Raw genomic sequence first — 17,388 nt, 5'->3', positions numbered from 1 at the left:
CTAACGAATTTTCATTAACAAAATTAATCAGTGATGTTTGTTGCTGTTTCATGCAAAACGTTAATGTAGTGGATTTGATAATTCCTTTATATTCGTTATATTTATATTTTAAATCGTTTTTTTTTTGTTTAAAAAAATAGCAAATTAAATTTGATGTGGTTCTCAATATGATAAAGAGGTTATTCTGAAAGTTTTTTCCTCTAGAAATTCGTAATATCCATCATCAGGTTACGTCTCCGCATGTAGATTATTCACGATATTGATAATTTGTTTGTGTCAAAAGTAGCACCAAAGCCCAGCTAATATCACTTTTAGTGTATATTTTAGGTTACTAATCTATCAGATTAAAAATCGAGCGGAATGATTTTGCAGGTTTTTAGACGTTAAGATTCAGTGAATTTCTCATAAGGGAGATAACTGTAAAATAAGGTTTCAAAATTTTAATTCTGCTATTAGTCCCTTATGAAACTTCAGCATAAACATTCTTTGTGTATTTTGTTATATAAAATTTGATGATTTTATAAAATAACTATTTTGTTGTGAATACAACTTGAACTCGCCTTTATACCTGCATGTGTCCTTGAAACTGATAGGTACTCCGTTATGCTCATATATCTTAATCTCATACACTGTAGCTTTCAGCCCCGTGTGTACTGTTATATGTAAGCAAGTGTATTATCACATGAAGGAATTGACAGCTACCCTAGCGATCAAATTAGTTAGGCGATGCAGAAGTAAGTTTATAATGTACTATCAGGATACAGGTATAAACGAGATTTGATCGGATTTTAAGATCATACAATGAAGGATATGGAGATAACGAACATTATTATATACCCATCAATTTCATTGTTTTTGTTACTGTTGATTTTACAGAGTTTGATCCGATTTTCCGGATCACCACAATGTGGTTCACCACTCTCTGAAACTGATGACGTAGTACGCAAAAACATGACGTTATTTTTCTCGCGCGTTAAAAAGACCCTTGTTATTATGCTTTGTTTTATTTGGATAAATATTATACAATGTGATCTCTATTTTTTTTTCAAGTTTTATTACATGTAATCAAATCAGCGAGGCAATGAAAATGAGTATATGTCAATATATAAAGCTTCATCGCTAGTACACTTGCTCGACCGTTTTCTATTACATGTAGATTAGCTTGTCAAATATTTTGTTGTGAATACAACTTGAACTCGCCTTTATTCCTTCATGTCCTTGAAACTGACAGGTACTCCGTTATGCTCATATATCTTAATCTTATACACTGTAGCTTTCAGCACCGTGTGTACTGTTATATGTAGCCAAGTGTATTATCAGATGAAGGAATTGACAGCTACCCTAGTTAAATTAGGTAGGCGATGCGGAAGTAAGTTTATAATGTACTATCAGGATACAGGTATAAACGAGATTTGTTATTTTAAGTTACAATAAGGATAATATATATGTATTCAATCTCAAAGTCCATAAAACAATACAAAATAGGAGCAGAACAAACACGGACCTCCAAAACATCAGAGATGGGATCAGGTGCCATGAAGGAGTGAGCATCCCCTGCTGACCAGTCACACCCGCCGTGTGCTCCTTGTCATGATCAGGAAATTACGGGAAAATCCGTCGTCAATTCAGTTTATAAATAATGGACTAACAATAAGTATGAAAAACGTCAGTCAGCATTTGACTAAATGATAAATTGTATTTGCTGACAAGGTCATTGTATCGACCATAAAACTTACGAAATGATGACTTTAAACAAGACTGCTGATATTCCTGTTTCATCAACTTGCTTGTCAATAATTTACCTCGTTTTAGAAATTGTTCTATGTAGAGCATGCTCTTGCGTATCGAATCAAATGAGATATATATACTCCGTATGCAGGTGATAAAGGTATATTGCAGCATAAGTAAGGGAAGTTGACGATAGAAAAGTTAAAGTCATCATGTTTATCATGATGATTGGTTGTTAGATTACCATTAACGTCTTTTTCAAGTAAAATATCCAAGTATGAAACAGACGTGTCAGACTCTGTGGTATCTTTTATCTCAAGCTCACCAGGATATATCGTATCGACGTAGGAATGGAAATTACCATTGTTCATTGACAATACGTCGTCGGTATATCTAAATGTCGCGTTGAAGGTCATAGAACTTACAAAATGATGATTTTAAACGAGACTGCTGATGTTCTTGTTTCATTAATTTACCTCGTTTTGGTCAGTGTTATTTTCTTCCACGCAATTATTTCTTTCTTGCTGTTGTGCTATTACTTTGTCTTCTTTGGATTCAGCTCATTGTCTTCCACGGCTGTGTTAGTTTTTCTTATTCTACAATGGTGTACACGAATACAGATTCCTCCATGTTTTACAAAAATAACTAAAGAGTCTTGCCCTATAACTACACCATGGCCTTTCCACTGTTCACTATCTGGGCGTTTGTAGTAAACAAGATCTCCATTCTGGTACTGATCACCAATTGATCGTGTTTGTCTCCTCAATGCTCTTCTGATTCTCTCAGAACACTCGCTTTTTGTGAAAGCTGCTCTAGAGGAGTGTAGTGCCTCCATGTGTTTCCCAAACAATATACTCATAGTAGTACCTTCCAGAGCTGGCGGTCTGTTGATTAGCACACTAGGAAGATTGGGGTTACATCCATATACCACTTGATAGGGGGTTAAATCCATGCACATTATGTAAAGCATTTTTTGCCATAAGTGCCCAGTTTAATGCTGTCTCCCATTCACAGCCATTCTCAGCTCTTAATTTCAGGAGAATTTCGGTCAGAGTTTTATTATGACGATCCAATAAACCATTACTCCATGAACTGTATGCAGCCGTCGTCTTTACTTCAATATTGAAATTCTCTGCCATGTCAGGAACTTCTTCATTATTGAATTCAGCGCCATTATTTTATTTCCTTGATCACCTTATTTTCAAATTCAGCTGATTTTCCACATAAGAAGTCATCTACATGACAAGCAAGGATTCCATCTATTCTTTGGTCACCATTATTCCGAAAGAAAACTGCTGGATCAGAATTTGAAACCTCTACAACACTGGCAATAAGTACTTCTTTGACCCTTTTGTACCAGCTTAGAGAAGCATCAGACAGCCCGTACACACATTTACGCAGTTGCCATACTACACCTTTACAACCAGCTTCTGGCGGCGGTTTTACGTAAATCTTGCGTCCAATTTCTGAACCTTGAAGAAACTGAAGAAATGCTGTCTTAATATCCATAGTGTGAACGCTCCAGTTTCTTTTAGCCAATACAGTTAGGACAAGTTAGGAGTGTAGTGCCTCGATGTGTTTAACAACCAATGTACTCATAGTAGTACCTGTCAGAGCTGGCGGTCTGTTGATTAGCACACTAGGAAGATTGGGGTTAAGTCCATATACCACTTGATAGGGGTTAAAACTATGCACATTATGTAGAGCATTTTTTGCCATAAGTGTCCAGTTTAATGCTGTCTCCCATTCTCAGCTCTTAATTTCAGAAGAATTTCGGTCAGAGTTGTATTATGACGATCCAGTAAACCATTACTCCATGAACTGCAAGCAGCCGTTGTCTTTACTTCCATATTGAAATTCTCTGCCATATCAGGAACTTCGTCATTATTGAATTCAGCACCACCATTATCGTTATAGTCATTTTGGAGCTCCGTGTTTTGACAACCACTCAAAGAATTTTTTCACAAATTCCGATGACTTTTTGGATTTTATGATGCTCCCGGCACTGAAACGAGTGAATTCATCAATGACATGCAAGTACCACAGTCCTGGTTCCGATTCGTGAAGGTCCACAGCTACAGTTTCATTGAAGTCGGTTGCTAACAGCAATCCTACAACAGGTCTCTGTACTGGTCTTTTGTACTCAACGCAAGTTTCACAACTTTCACATACAGACTGTAATAACTTCATCGTTTCTTTGTCGGTTGTCCCAGCACTTTTCAATAGCCTGAGCCAGTCTTTCTTCAATGCGTTGCATGTCCAAACTGTTTGTAGAGCTTCGTCACTACTTCTTTTTCTTTTCAGCCTTGTTCATGTTTTCTGTGACCTCTAAAATTTCTTCTTTCAATAAGCTGTCCACGTTTGTATATGAATCTTTCAGAATTCTTACACAGTAATGTCCACCTATGGTGAATTCCAGGCTCACTGGTTGATTAAACATACTTGTACATTTTTTAAGTCCAGAACTGTTTCTGCCTTTTTAGTGATTATTTACTTAACAACAAAAGAGATATATCAGCTTTTACAATTTCTGTTTCTATGTTGCATTTTGTTTTCCCAATAACGGCTGGAATTGTGGCACGCTGGAACGAGTAGATTTTTTTTGCCACCTCCAAACTTGAATGCCCTACGACTCTCATGAATTTCCTTACAGAACAAATCAACCCATTTATCTCCACACACAGGTGCAAGCTCTATCAATAATTGTCGCTCCTAAAGTCTCCAAGATAAAAATCTCATTCAAGGCTGGTTGATCTTTCGTAATTAAAGTAACATTGCAATCCTCAACCGAGTCCGAGTCACATTCTGCCAACTGTACTGAAGTTCTTTTCTCTGGACAGTCTTTTGCCCAATGAAATACACTCTGACATATTGCACACTTTGTTCTTTTACCAAACTTGTTTAGGGTATTGTCCCTCATTGCTTGCTGTTTAGTTTCTTCTGTTGTGTGAAAAAACAGGCTCTTGTTTGACCGTAATGACTGTGTTATCAGTTTTCATATCTGAACTAGAACTCACACTTTCACCAAAGAATCCTTTGTAATCCTGACTTCATAGCTTTGTACTAGAGGTCTGTGCATGCAATTAATGTTGTTCCTCTTGTACGGAAAGTCCTGCATTGACCAAGATTTTAAAGTTGTACTTGAGGTCTGTGCATGCAGGTAATGCTCTTTCTCTCAGGAGTGCCATGTCAAATTTTTTGGCCTTGTTGTATCGTTTATGAAGCTCAATAATGTAGTCAGATATTTTCATATTTTCTGTTTTCTTAAACACCTCAAAGTTAATATAAGCCTCATGTGCCTTATCTTTATCATCTCGAAGAAAAACTTTATCTAATTGTGCCATTAGTTTCTTCACACCGTCCTCTTTTCCTAATTCTTCCGCTGGAAACTCCATTGCTGTTTCTGTTGCATTTCCAGTCAGGGACAATGACACAGCCAGGGCTTGTTTTTCTTTTTTCAGTTCTGTTACTAGCTGGCACACTGCAACTTCGTTTATCCATGCTTCATAGGTCATGGACTTTTGATCAAATGCTAGAGGGTTCTTGAAGCTTCTAGCCATGGTTATTCTCTGTTTACACGCTCTGCTACCATGAAAAGTTGTCCCAAACTGCCTAATAAGACCTCTAGTCATTCCTAACAAGCTTCCCGCCATTTGCAACAGCTCTTCTGTCTCCTAAGGTGCACTTAGTCCCTGGTGGCGGCTAATTACCCAAAAGTGTCATTGGGAATGACTAATGACCCAAAACTGGTAACAATATCTTTGCAGTTCCATTTTTAGGGTGGGAATATAAATCACTTAAAAAAAAGGATAAATTCTTTAAGTTTTATTTCTCTTTCTGTACACTAAACAGACAAACTAGGTGTGATGAGCAAGAGCATCTTCCAAAATCGTGCAGATCATGGCTCCTGGGGAACGGAGTTCTGTTGTTAGGGTGGTCTTTATTGATAACACGGTGAAAATGAATTACTAGTAATCTTATAAAAAAATTCTTTATTTCTGGGTCAGTGCATTGTTGTGATGTGTCAAGGTACTCATTCAGAAATTATGAACTCCCTGGCCTCTACTTGACACCCATTCTCAGTAATAATGTGCAATTGAGGAATTTTTTAGACTTAAAATTCAATTTGAGTGTACGCCCGATAGACCTCGTGCAAAGTTAAGGTTAGATATGTCAGATTAACATCGTAAAAAATCCATAGCACCATTTTGTTGGCGAAATAAATATGACAAATTGAAATATATGCTATTTTCTCCCTAAAATCACTGTAATATATACGTTACCGAACTTACTGGCTTATGAAATAAAGAGTTTTGTAGCATTTTTACTTCTTTCCAAGTTAATAATATGTTAGGCTATACATTTTTTTCCAATGTTAGGGATATAATCAAAGTTATTTAGACTACTACAGTCGATAAATAGCGTTGATAGGGCCATCGAAAAACATGATTTACTATAAATAAAAGATGCAGTATATTGCAGTTACGTTCTGTCTCTAATTGTTCAAACAAAAGATACTTCCTATATTAAATTACATTAGATTGACTATTGACAAACGATAAATTTGAGAACAAACCACAATAATAGCTTTTTAAAAAATAAATACATCCTCAAAAGTTGATCAGGATAAAAGTAACGTAAGTATCAAATGATAGCTAGTGTCAATTAGTTCTATTGATTTTGCAAAAAATCACTTTCTTTGAGTATGATATGGATAAATTTCTCTCACATAATGAAAACCTAAAATATAACTGAGTCAGAATTTTAACGACAAATACAATATACATGTTTTTCTTGAAAGCATGGTTTTTCCTCAATTTCTGGTCATTCAATCTTTAATACATTTTAATTTTTATTTATTTTATGGTGAAAACAATTATTCTCATTTGAATTGGGGGCCTTTAGCCTTTTGATGCTCTCTGTAGTCTTTCTGTTTTTGAACCGCAGTTTTAACCATCCTAAAACAATTAATAATTGCCGTAACGTAAATCACGATACATACGTGACTAGAAATTATCAAAGATTTAAAATGGTTTTCAGGGTATATAAGCTTTAAATTGTATGTTTACTAGTATTTTTAGGGGAATATATGTATGGGCAGTCAAAAAAAAAGTTATCATATTTAACAATTTTCGGTTATCTACTTTTAAAATCAAAGTGGATTCATTTACAAATAATTAAGCATAAAACAGAACAAAAAATTATTTGCATTTAAGATACTTTTAAGAGAAAAAAAACTTTTCTGGAGCTATAATAAAAAAAAAATTATGTACCCTGTTCTTCAACACAAAGTTTAAAACATAATACTTTTCCCCCTGATTCACCCGAAAAGGATAAACTGCTTTATTAATACCTACGTTACCAAAGGTTACGTAGGTATCAAAACATTCCAAAGCTCTACTGAATTTATCGTAATATTTTAAGTTAATATTGATTAGATATATGTAATGCCAATAGAATTCGATCTTTATTTCAATATATTTGACTCTGAAGTGCAAATAGCTATCACCTTAGTCTGGATTTAAATCCCAAGGTTCATGCTTCCATCATATTTACCGTCGACCTTGTTTGTCTTTGAATTTTCCCTCGTGTAAACTTCTGGTAAATCATCAAGCAACGTGGCACATCATGTGACAAACATGTGATACACAATAAAGTGTCAATTATTCTATATTTATCCATATTTGGTAACGTAAGTATTAGTAACGTAAGTATTTCCCGGCTTTTTTATGGGCTGTATATTTTTTTAAATATTGTGAGTGAGCTGCATTTTTTTTTAACAATAAACTTTGTGTTATCGGCAAGCATGTAAGCATAATCAATAGAGTCTGACACGTTTATATACTTATAGTAGGACGTTAAACGTATGTATTGCCGAAAATACAACCATTAGAGTTTTATAATTCATATACGTTGTTTGAAAATAATTCGATGAAATCAAATATCAAATCTGTTTTACAAGTGTCTATACGTTGTCTACTGTCTGTTTTGAGTAAAAATTAACATTTATTTGCATAAATAAAATATCTGAGTTCAGTTATATAATGTTGTTACGTAGGTATCAAACATCTCGCGACAACAACATGCTGCAAAAAGAATTACATAAACATGTGATTTAATATAAGTTTCAGTGATCATTTTTTAACTTAAAACGATGTGCAATAAATCCATGTGTTTGAGAATGCACACCTATTAAGTTCAAATGGTTTTATTCTGCCTTACTTCTGGTATATTAACCCAGCGACAGTAACGTATGTATTGTTTCAGTGTATTTAGAGACGTATTTCACTTGTGTCCTATTTCCGATTTCGCTAATATTTGTATGTGTTTAATGGCCCATGGTATATGTTTACTTGACCATACTTAAGAAATGCCCAGTATGTTAAGCTACTGAGTCACAAGTGCATGACATTAATTGCACATTATTACTGAGAATGGGTGTTGAGATGTTCTTGTATTAGGGCTATATTGGTCACATGGTAAAAAACGATTTCATTTTTTAAATCTTCTCTCTCCTTTGGGGATGTAGAATTCAAACAGAGAACAAAGTCACATTGAACTTTTGTATTAGACGTTGAAAAACTTAAATAGTTTTCCCCCGATTTACCTCCAACTATTATTTTTATTAGAAAAATTTACAAAGGTGAGTAGTGCTAAGGGGAATAATCCTAGAATGTTTACCAAACTGTCAAAATCTTGACCACTGGATCAATTGTTGTGATGCTGTGTAGAGCTTTATTGATCATCTACATCTACTTTGAGATATGTTATTTCCTTTAGTCACACTCACCTTTGACAATTTTTGTAATTAAGATAATAGTTAGAGGTAAATCGAGGGGAAACTATAATACAAGTTTTTTGACGTCTTATACAAAAGATGTTTTGATAATTTTTGATCGTCAAGCAAATTTGTAAATAATAGATGAATAAATATAAAAGCAGATATATCACATATTTTTGGACATTGAAAATTATTGAAATAAATAGAACAGGGATTGTGTTGGGTTTACTTTGTATATTTGTTTTACGGTTTTATTATTAAAAGATTTTAACTTCTGAACAGGTGTTTGAAAATCAAAGCTTTGGAAAAAAAATTTGCAGCTTGCATTTTTGTCCCCTGCTTTCACTGAAAGGGGATATAATTATTGATCTGGGTCTTTTTTTCCCCGTCTGTATTTCTGTCTGTATGTAACATTTTTGATCCCTATGGCCTAAGAAAGACCTCTATTTTTTCTGAGGTCATTCAAAGGTAAAGGTCATAAATTCACCAATATTCTCCTATGCAGAGTTGTCGTTCTTTCTCTCAGAGCCGATGGTAGAGAGTGCAATATTCTGTCTGTTATTTCACTTTCATTTCCGAGCAATATGAAGTCAAAAGGTCAAGGTCATAAATTCAACATTCTGTGTAAAACGGTGTCTAAAAAGAGATACCAGTATCTCAAGAAGTTTTTGAGCTTTTGCAATAAATTTTTATGATAACGCCCTATTCTCCATAGCATCCTTCTTCAAGTGCCCCTTCTGATCCTCCTCTAGATCTGCGCATGCTTTTCTTTTTTCCTTTATGCGAGGGACACGGAATCTCTGAATAAGCTTGTAATATGTTTGTTTCAAACTTTCAATACATCAGCAAAAAAGAATTAGTATTTCTGTGCAAATTAAGAGTTAATGCAGTTGGCATTTTTGTGTTTTTATGTACGTTTATTGACAAAACACAAGTAAAGAATATTAGTTCAACACAAACTTGACACAAAAAAATATTAACACTGCCATGTTGTTGCCACAAACAGGCTGAATAAACATTTGATTATGAGTTCGGAACATGTTTTAAAAATTAATGAAACATAATAAAAAGGAATGTCTTATTGTTCCATTTTTGTAGCTTAGCAGCTGACATATCTTTCATTTGGATTGTATTCTGTGATTGGATAGTATTTTTCTGTTGCTACGAGACGATCCATGACGGCCAAAGTGACGCCGGAACTCTTCGTCTGTTATTCATTGCAATAGAACTGAACCTTTCTCTGGCCTGTGAACTGTCCACTGTACAAAACACATTGCAAAGTTACATATTACTTTTCAAATCTACGATAGCTATTTATCAAATTCATTTATGTCTGAAAAGGAAATTTCAACATATTTTGTTGAATAAAAAATGGATATTATAAGTGTGAACATTGACTGTCTCGTAGCAACTAAAAAGCTGAATTAAAATCGGACGTGAGTCTGTTGTAATTATCATTAATAATAGGTTTTGGTTGAAACACTACCCAATCACCACCACTTCCCTGCGGCATACCTGATCTCATCCTGGATCCCGCGCCCGATCCCCTTATCCCAAGAAGTGTATTGGACAACATTGTTGGTTTGGGATTCATGGCTGAAGCAAAGAAGTTGCCTTGACCCTTGGAGAAGTCAAATTCTTTGTGATTATGGTTGGCGTGATCATCGATACCATGGGACTGACCTCCGACCTTAGGATGTATCTGATTTTGCGAAGGTTGGAATTTGGTCAGTGCCATTGCAATGCCCACATTTTTCAAAGTGTCGGAGTCCGGGGCCTCTAATTCCGGAACTTCTAACTCCATTCCATCTCCGATGACGTTATCTATGGCCTCTCCAATAACCCCGTCACCGAGTTCTATTTCTTTAGGAACAATATCATCCAGATTTAGGTCTCCCATATCAGGCAACACTCCGTCTGTGTGTTTCTTATCGTCCGTCTTTTCGTCGCTGTCGTCTTTGCTGTCGCTCTTACTGTCTTTGCTATCATCGTCCTTTGAGCTATGATTTGAATTGCTGTTATCGTCGCCTGTGCTATCGTCATTGGAATCGTCTGCACTATTATCATCCGTGCTGTGATCGTTTGAATGACCGCCATTGCTATAATTTGATGAATTGCTGTCCCCTGAATTGTCGCTGTTTGAGTCTCCATCTCCGCTGTCGTCATTTGAATCATCACCCGAGGACATGTCGTTGCTTTCTCCAGACCCGCTGCCATGACTGTCATCACCTGAAGCCGACTCACCGGAACTGTCTCCTGATGAATCTGAGCTGCTCTCGCTACTGGAACTGTCTTCATCGCTATCAACGAGGTCAAAGTTCACAGATTTGTAGGATTCTATGTCTGTGTCCTCAAGGTCATAATCTGTTGTAAATAAAACAAATGAGCCCCATTTGAAATAAATAAGCATGATCAATTTATGAGATGAACACGTGACCAAGAGGTACTTTTACACATACTTTTATTTTTAGTACACCTTGGTCGAAAGAACTGTACAAAGCAGAGTCGCACATGAAGACTTAAACGTTTTAATAAATGTAGACAGAATTTTATATTACCATCATCATCAAAGTCGTCATCAAATATCCAAGCATCATTTTCGAACTCGAATGCGTCAACTGCACCATCACCTATAATGATAAAATGGCAAAGATGGATCAAAACTGATATAAAATTGAATCGATGATTAATTAAAACAAGTCAAAGAAATTCTAAGTTTATTAACTGTTAAGGTCTGCCACTTTGAAAGCGTCTTTGACGTGAAAGGCTCGCGGGTCGTGGCCGAGAGTTCGCGCAAACTCCTTAATGGTGATTTGTCCATCCGAGTTCGCGTCATAGAACGCCATTTTCTTTGGAAGCGGCGTAACGTGGAGTGAGTGTTCATGATTTGGCTGAAAACAAAGCAAAAAAAGTTATGATATCTTTTAATTTAAGAGGTACATGTTTATGTAATACATGTAAGGCCTAATCTCCGATTTATATTAGATCTATTTTGCTTTTAACATAAGTTCTTAGTTTTGTTTTGCTTTTTACATAAGCTGAGTGACATGCAAAGTATCACTGTAGAGTACTTTCTGTAAAAAAATTGGGAAAATATTATTTGTTCTCAATTTTTGCCAATGGAATTTGAGTCCATGGCATGATAATGAAGTATATGGAAACAAGAAGGATTTTCTCTAAAATTGTAAATATATATATTCTAATAATAGAATGGAAGGTAAAAAGCTTGGTTTAAAAATAAGAGGAGTGATATTTGCAATTAGAAGTTGTAGTAGAATGAAAACTCCTTTAAAAGGGCATTGTTGATAATTTATGTGAGGAAAAATTAACGCATTTTTAAAAGAATGTTTTACAGTTTATTATAATGGAATTTTCGTTACTCTTACCTGAACTGTCGATCGGCGGACTCGAACCCTTTCTATTTTGTTCTTTCCAGCACAGACACTCCTCAAAATAAATCCACAACTATAATCAGGATCGATATTTCCTAAACTTTTCCGACACACCCTCGGGCTGACTGTTCGACATTGCCCCTTAAAAATGTCATTTAACGACACCCGAAGATGCCATGCCGAAGATGCCACAATGCAGGTGGTCAAAAAAATGAAAGAGTGCTTGTTCATGTTTGTAGAAATCTTCAGAAGCCTCCGGTGTGCCTTGTGAACTACTTCTTTCTGAAGAACCTTTTGGTCTTCAACAAACAACTAGCTTGTTAATGACCTGATGATTGGTCAAAACACCAATATCCTATCGTAGGGGGGCGAAAAAATGGTGTATAGACCGTCAAAAACGGAACTTAGGCCAAGAAAATGTAAACTCTGTTTCTCATTCCGAATATTTCTGTTGTGAGGGTTATATTTTTGGATAATTCAAACAATATTACAATATATGAAATAGAATTATTCTTTCATTAATATTTTACAAATGTTTTGATGCTGATTGAGGATAAAAATGACTAATATTGAATATCACCCAAATCTCTCAATGAATGACACACTGGATAACATTGTAATATCGTGTTTAAATATATTTTCAAAATCAATTTTTTAAACATAAAAGGAAATCATTTGGATTTGTTAATAATTTTATGTCTAAGCATTTTATCTTTTTAATTTGATTATTTGTATGCAATAAACACACATTGTTCTACCGTGGCCTTAAGGCAGTTTTCTTTTGTCCATTTGTCTAATGCAAATAACGTGTAAAATAGCTTTCCGTGTTTATAATGACCATTTCAATAAAGAACGTGATACACTAGCAACTTTACTTGCTGGTGTACTCACGTAAAACATACACACAGTATTATTGTGGAACAAATGTTCTAAACATTGTGTTAATTAAAGTCAATTTCAAGTCATATTTCACTTAAAACAAAGTACTGTCATGTAAAATACATGACAAATTAAAAAGTGTTTGTAATAAGATAGAGAACTTTATTTGACAAATGCCTTATGGTTTCCTGAGAGTTTTAAAGGAATTTTTATGCCTAAGAAAGCCCATTTAAATTTTTAACTACTACAACTTTTTAGCACCTAAAGAATAAAAGAAAAGATAAATGAAATCGGCGTTCTATCGATCATTATATACTATGTGTGTCAGTTAGAACAAGCGTGTTATACAATGTACAATATATATAGGCCTACCCACATCATATCTGTAAAACACTGAGGTATATTGTATCTGTCTTCAGTGGAGTTTGCCTCAAGCGTTTAAAAATGAGGGTCTGTTTATTCCTGTAATAATGTCACTTTCTGCGTTTTAAAAAAGATTAAAAGTGACAAAAGAATAATTTTCAAAAATATGCTAAATAATCTTATAAAAATCCTCAGTAAACTAAGGTCTCCACTAAATTTCCATCCAAGCCCTTGAATCTAATGGTTTTTACCATGTAAATATTGTATAAACTCTTCCAACTCCTAACGATGGGGCAACAAATTCCAATTCCCTTCAATAACGTTCACTTTGTGCATTGTTTGGTTGAAATTTGCTCACTGGTTCTGTAGTTATGAAAAATTTGAAAAGTCAAAAACCGAGAAATTTAATGTGTGTTTGGAGAGAGTTGCAGTAATCTCTGGTTTTTGTTTTCTATGATCAGGGAGCGTACCATTGGATAAAAGATGACCACTAGGGGTCGAAGGATTGGTCACATTACACTCGGACCGTGTAAATCTGGTAGCAGTATAAGTCCAGAACAAGTTCAAAGTAATTACGGTCCACATGAACAACATGTATAGCGACTGTACAAACAGTTAATGTCCCCGACTTCTGATTCCAACGGGGGCCTCGTATGACAAAAATGTTGTCGTTCGACTTGTAGCATATGGATATGTTTCCTAAACATGATTAATTAAAAATGACAAATTATTAACAGTGTATATGATTTGTAGAAACAATTTATTTACAAAATGACATACCGAACTGAGGTTATTTGATTTTTTTAACCTACTTTCTACAATTAATCTTCCAATTTTAAAGTCGTAATACGCAGTTAATTTTAATGATTTTGTCTAAATAATAGCAGAAATTTAAAAAATGTACAAAACTGTGTTAAAACATTTTTAAATTAATTATAAATTTTGGTAAGTGTACAGATAGACATTGCTTTAGATGGACTGTGGAGTACTGCCAAACTTTCATAAATCCTATATACTTAGTACTCAGTGATAGCCTTCAACGCCCTGCATGACAAGGCTGGAGTTTGTTTTTTACAAGTTCAGGGTTGACGACAATTTAATTTATATATATACGCAAAAAAAAAATGAAAAAAAAATCAAAGGTTATTAATTTTTAATAAACATGTGCTTATCTGTAATTTTGCATAATAATACATGTACATGTAAATTTACATATACATGTATATATCAGTATTAATAAAAAAAAATGTTCTTTATTTTTCCAAGCTCATATTAACAACATATATTCAATTACAAACTTGACTATTTTTATTTAATTAATTTTTTGTCTAACACAAATTTATCAATATTCTAAATGAAAATCACCATCAGAAAATATGTAAAAAGTCAATAGATAGTCAATCTAATTAAAATTAGATGTTAGATCCGCTCGCATAATTGCTACTGTATGCGAACGGATCTAACATCTAATTTTAATTAGATTGATAGATAAAATGCTTTGGATCTGATTTTTACATTTCACTTCGTTTTCAAAATTATCCAAAAAGCAAATATGGACAGACTGAGCTCGTGTGCGAGGGCTGGACGTTTGTCCCCTGCATTGCACAGATCGTGCTGACAAGAGCACAACTCCACCGTCAAAAGATATTTCGTCTCATTGATGTGAAGCAGTTTGCAGGAATTTTTTATCTTCACTTTTTGGCATTTTCTTTGATAGAATACATCTCCTGTATCAACAACAACAACAACAAAATATCTCGAATACTTGTGACTATTTTGAACTTGAAATGATCACCAAAATTATTGGAACATTTGAAGCAAGAATGTCTTGCAGGTTACCGTCTTTGAAAATGGTCTTGGCCTTAATGCAACTGTACAGGGAGTTTTTGCATTCTGTTATTCTGACGTCATCATGGTCAGTATCCAAAGGATCGAAACAGGAGTTGGCGGATTTATTTCCAATCAGATCACATTCATAACACCGGAGAGGCGAAACTGGAATAAAACGGAAGTCTTATGCTACATTTCCACCTTTAATGCACACATTTTCTTTTCATTCAAAGGACTATCAATACCTCCAATATACCACACAGATAAAAGACATCTGAAGGCATTGGGTAAGAATAATATCCTACTTTTAGAAGAGTTGTTATAATAAGAAAGAAAAATTAAAAACACTGAATTCCTAATACTGAAAAAAAAACAATATATAACCCCCTCCCCATCACCTCTTGCACACACCTCCAGCACAGCGGACACCCTTATTACTTTACATGTTTACATATACATTGTATCCCCATCTTAATGCGGGGGTAAAATAAAATCAACCATGCCTATGCAGGAAAAAGAGCACCAAAGACCCAGATTTTTACATCATTTCCTGGTTAACAAGATGAAGCAGAGTAATAAATGGGTAGGCTTTACCTGATTGGCTGAATTCAGGTATGTAAATATTTTCATTTTAAAGTAAAAATATTAATGTTTGCAATAAATGATGGAATGTGGGAATATTACAGAAAATATAGAAATACCAGGGGAGATTGTAGGAGTGGGGATTGATATTTTTGGCAGGGTGTCATTTACTGGCGATCGCTGTAAGTTCTAAATAAATGCAAATTTGACCTATAAACGCCGCGGCAAGGTATATTTTTTTTCCATGTTTTTAATAAGTGCTTAGAACAAACTTTCAAATGATATCAGAGATTTGTTTGAACGGGAATTAGTAAATTACTTGGAGGGCATAAGGTTTGTATAGAGTTCTATGGGAAATTAATTGGTACTCTTTTCCCTATAATGTTATCATATTTAAGGTTCATTGACCTACTGAGAAGAGCGATAACTGATAAAGGGAAAAATTACTCTCATTGTAAAAATAAAATACAAACTTTTATACGCTACTCCTTTAGGAACATATAATAGGCGCATTTGTAAATTAGATTTGTTTTGGAATATCGTTGGTGTACTCAAGGCCAATGAACCTTACTTATCGAGACATATACTTATAGAGACATAAACATGACAAAAATAAAAATATTATTAGAATGATACTACTTTATACAATGACAAAATATGCTCACCCAAATTACGCAGAAGTCCAACTAATAGAAAGTAAGATACCAAACTGTTCATCTTTTTCCCAGTTTCATGATATCGGCATTGCTTGATCGAATTAAAATGGAAATTGGCGTTCCCTAGTTAGATGCGGGACTGTGCACGCGTATGTAAATAATACAGGTTCTTATCAGCATCTGTTTAAATTGATTGTTACAATATGTTTTGTTTTTGGGCTAGTAGATCCCTGAAAAAAAAAATTCTACCCCTGTTTCACATAAAGTAGAATTATTACTGCGTTGTTGATTGGATTTGGGTAAATAAAAAGCGACAATTTAACGAGCAATTTCTCTGCTTATCTTATGTATGAATGTGTGTGCATTTATTTCAAGTCAAATTAGATCCTTGTTTCCATTTTCCCCCCTCGTCTTACCTCCACGGAGTTTTATTTTCATCGTATAAAACGAAATCCCAAGAATAATCAATTTCTTGAAAATTTAGTTTTCAATATGAATATATTTTATGAAATAAATATTTGAATCGTAACGTTTCCATATTTATTTCCTCTTGCTGAGGATCAAGTGGGTTAAGGTACTCCGATCCTCAGCCAGGAAAAATAACTCTTTAATTCATAATTTAATTCAAAAAGTCTCAAAATGAAGCTTGAAAATTGAATCTTTTCATGCAACAATTTTCGTTTTATAACTCTCAATGTGCTTCAAGGTTATTTGAAGTTCTCAGAAAGGTCTTATTAAAAAAGTTGAAAATTTCACCCCATTAAGGTATTTTAAAATTACATATTTGAAGAAATTGAGGTTCATTTTAAACAACCATACATACCAATGTTTATTAACATGATATGAAATTAGAAGTCATTAATAGTGTCTTGCAATGATAGGAAAATCTTTATACGCTATGCATTGTAAAGTGATCGAAGTAAAGAGACGAAATTAAAGTACCTTATATGTATAAAATTTGTGAACTTTTTTTCATAAGCCTGGACACCTATTATTTTTATTTCTAAAATGTGTTTGTTGATCAAATTTGAATTGGAAAATGCATTGTAGGTGGTTTTATTCGCATTTCCTGAAAATTTATTTGAGATTTACTATATTTCCCTATATAATATGATTAACTTAACAGATGAATTTTCAAGAATTATCATGAGTAAAAAGACGTTACTTTAAGAATTCA

The 17,388-nt window shown here is 34.2% G+C and overlaps 2 protein-coding genes across 2 annotated transcripts; both read right to left on the bottom strand.

The window, feature by feature from the left end:
- Positions 1 to 9,498: 9,498 nt before the first annotated feature.
- On the bottom strand, positions 9,499 to 12,363 carry LOC134246535 (germ cell nuclear acidic protein-like). The gene is made up of 5 exons (XM_062728919.1): positions 11,896 to 12,363; positions 11,235 to 11,400; positions 11,068 to 11,139; positions 10,025 to 10,873; positions 9,499 to 9,768 (listed from the first exon to the last, which is right to left on the bottom strand). The coding sequence occupies exons 1-5, from the start codon at positions 12,130 to 12,132 to the stop codon at positions 9,671 to 9,673; spliced, it is 1,422 nt and encodes a 473-aa protein (XP_062584903.1). The 5' UTR covers positions 12,133 to 12,363; the 3' UTR covers positions 9,499 to 9,670.
- A 2,226-nt stretch (positions 12,364 to 14,589) lies between these two features.
- On the bottom strand, positions 14,590 to 16,374 carry LOC134246534 (uncharacterized). The gene is made up of 3 exons (XM_062728918.1): positions 16,221 to 16,374; positions 14,983 to 15,138; positions 14,590 to 14,870 (listed from the first exon to the last, which is right to left on the bottom strand). The coding sequence occupies exons 1-3, from the start codon at positions 16,270 to 16,272 to the stop codon at positions 14,662 to 14,664; spliced, it is 417 nt and encodes a 138-aa protein (XP_062584902.1). The 5' UTR covers positions 16,273 to 16,374; the 3' UTR covers positions 14,590 to 14,661.
- Between the last annotated feature and the right edge of the window lie 1,014 nt (positions 16,375 to 17,388).

This window comes from Saccostrea cucullata, unplaced genomic scaffold (genome assembly GCF_032062105.1).
Source record: "Saccostrea cucullata isolate Sc308-1 unplaced genomic scaffold, CSIRO_AGI_Scuc_v1 ctg29, whole genome shotgun sequence".
NCBI lineage: Eukaryota > Metazoa > Mollusca > Bivalvia > Ostreida > Ostreidae > Saccostrea > Saccostrea cuccullata.
This window is presented reverse-complemented; position numbering and strand designations above follow the sequence as displayed.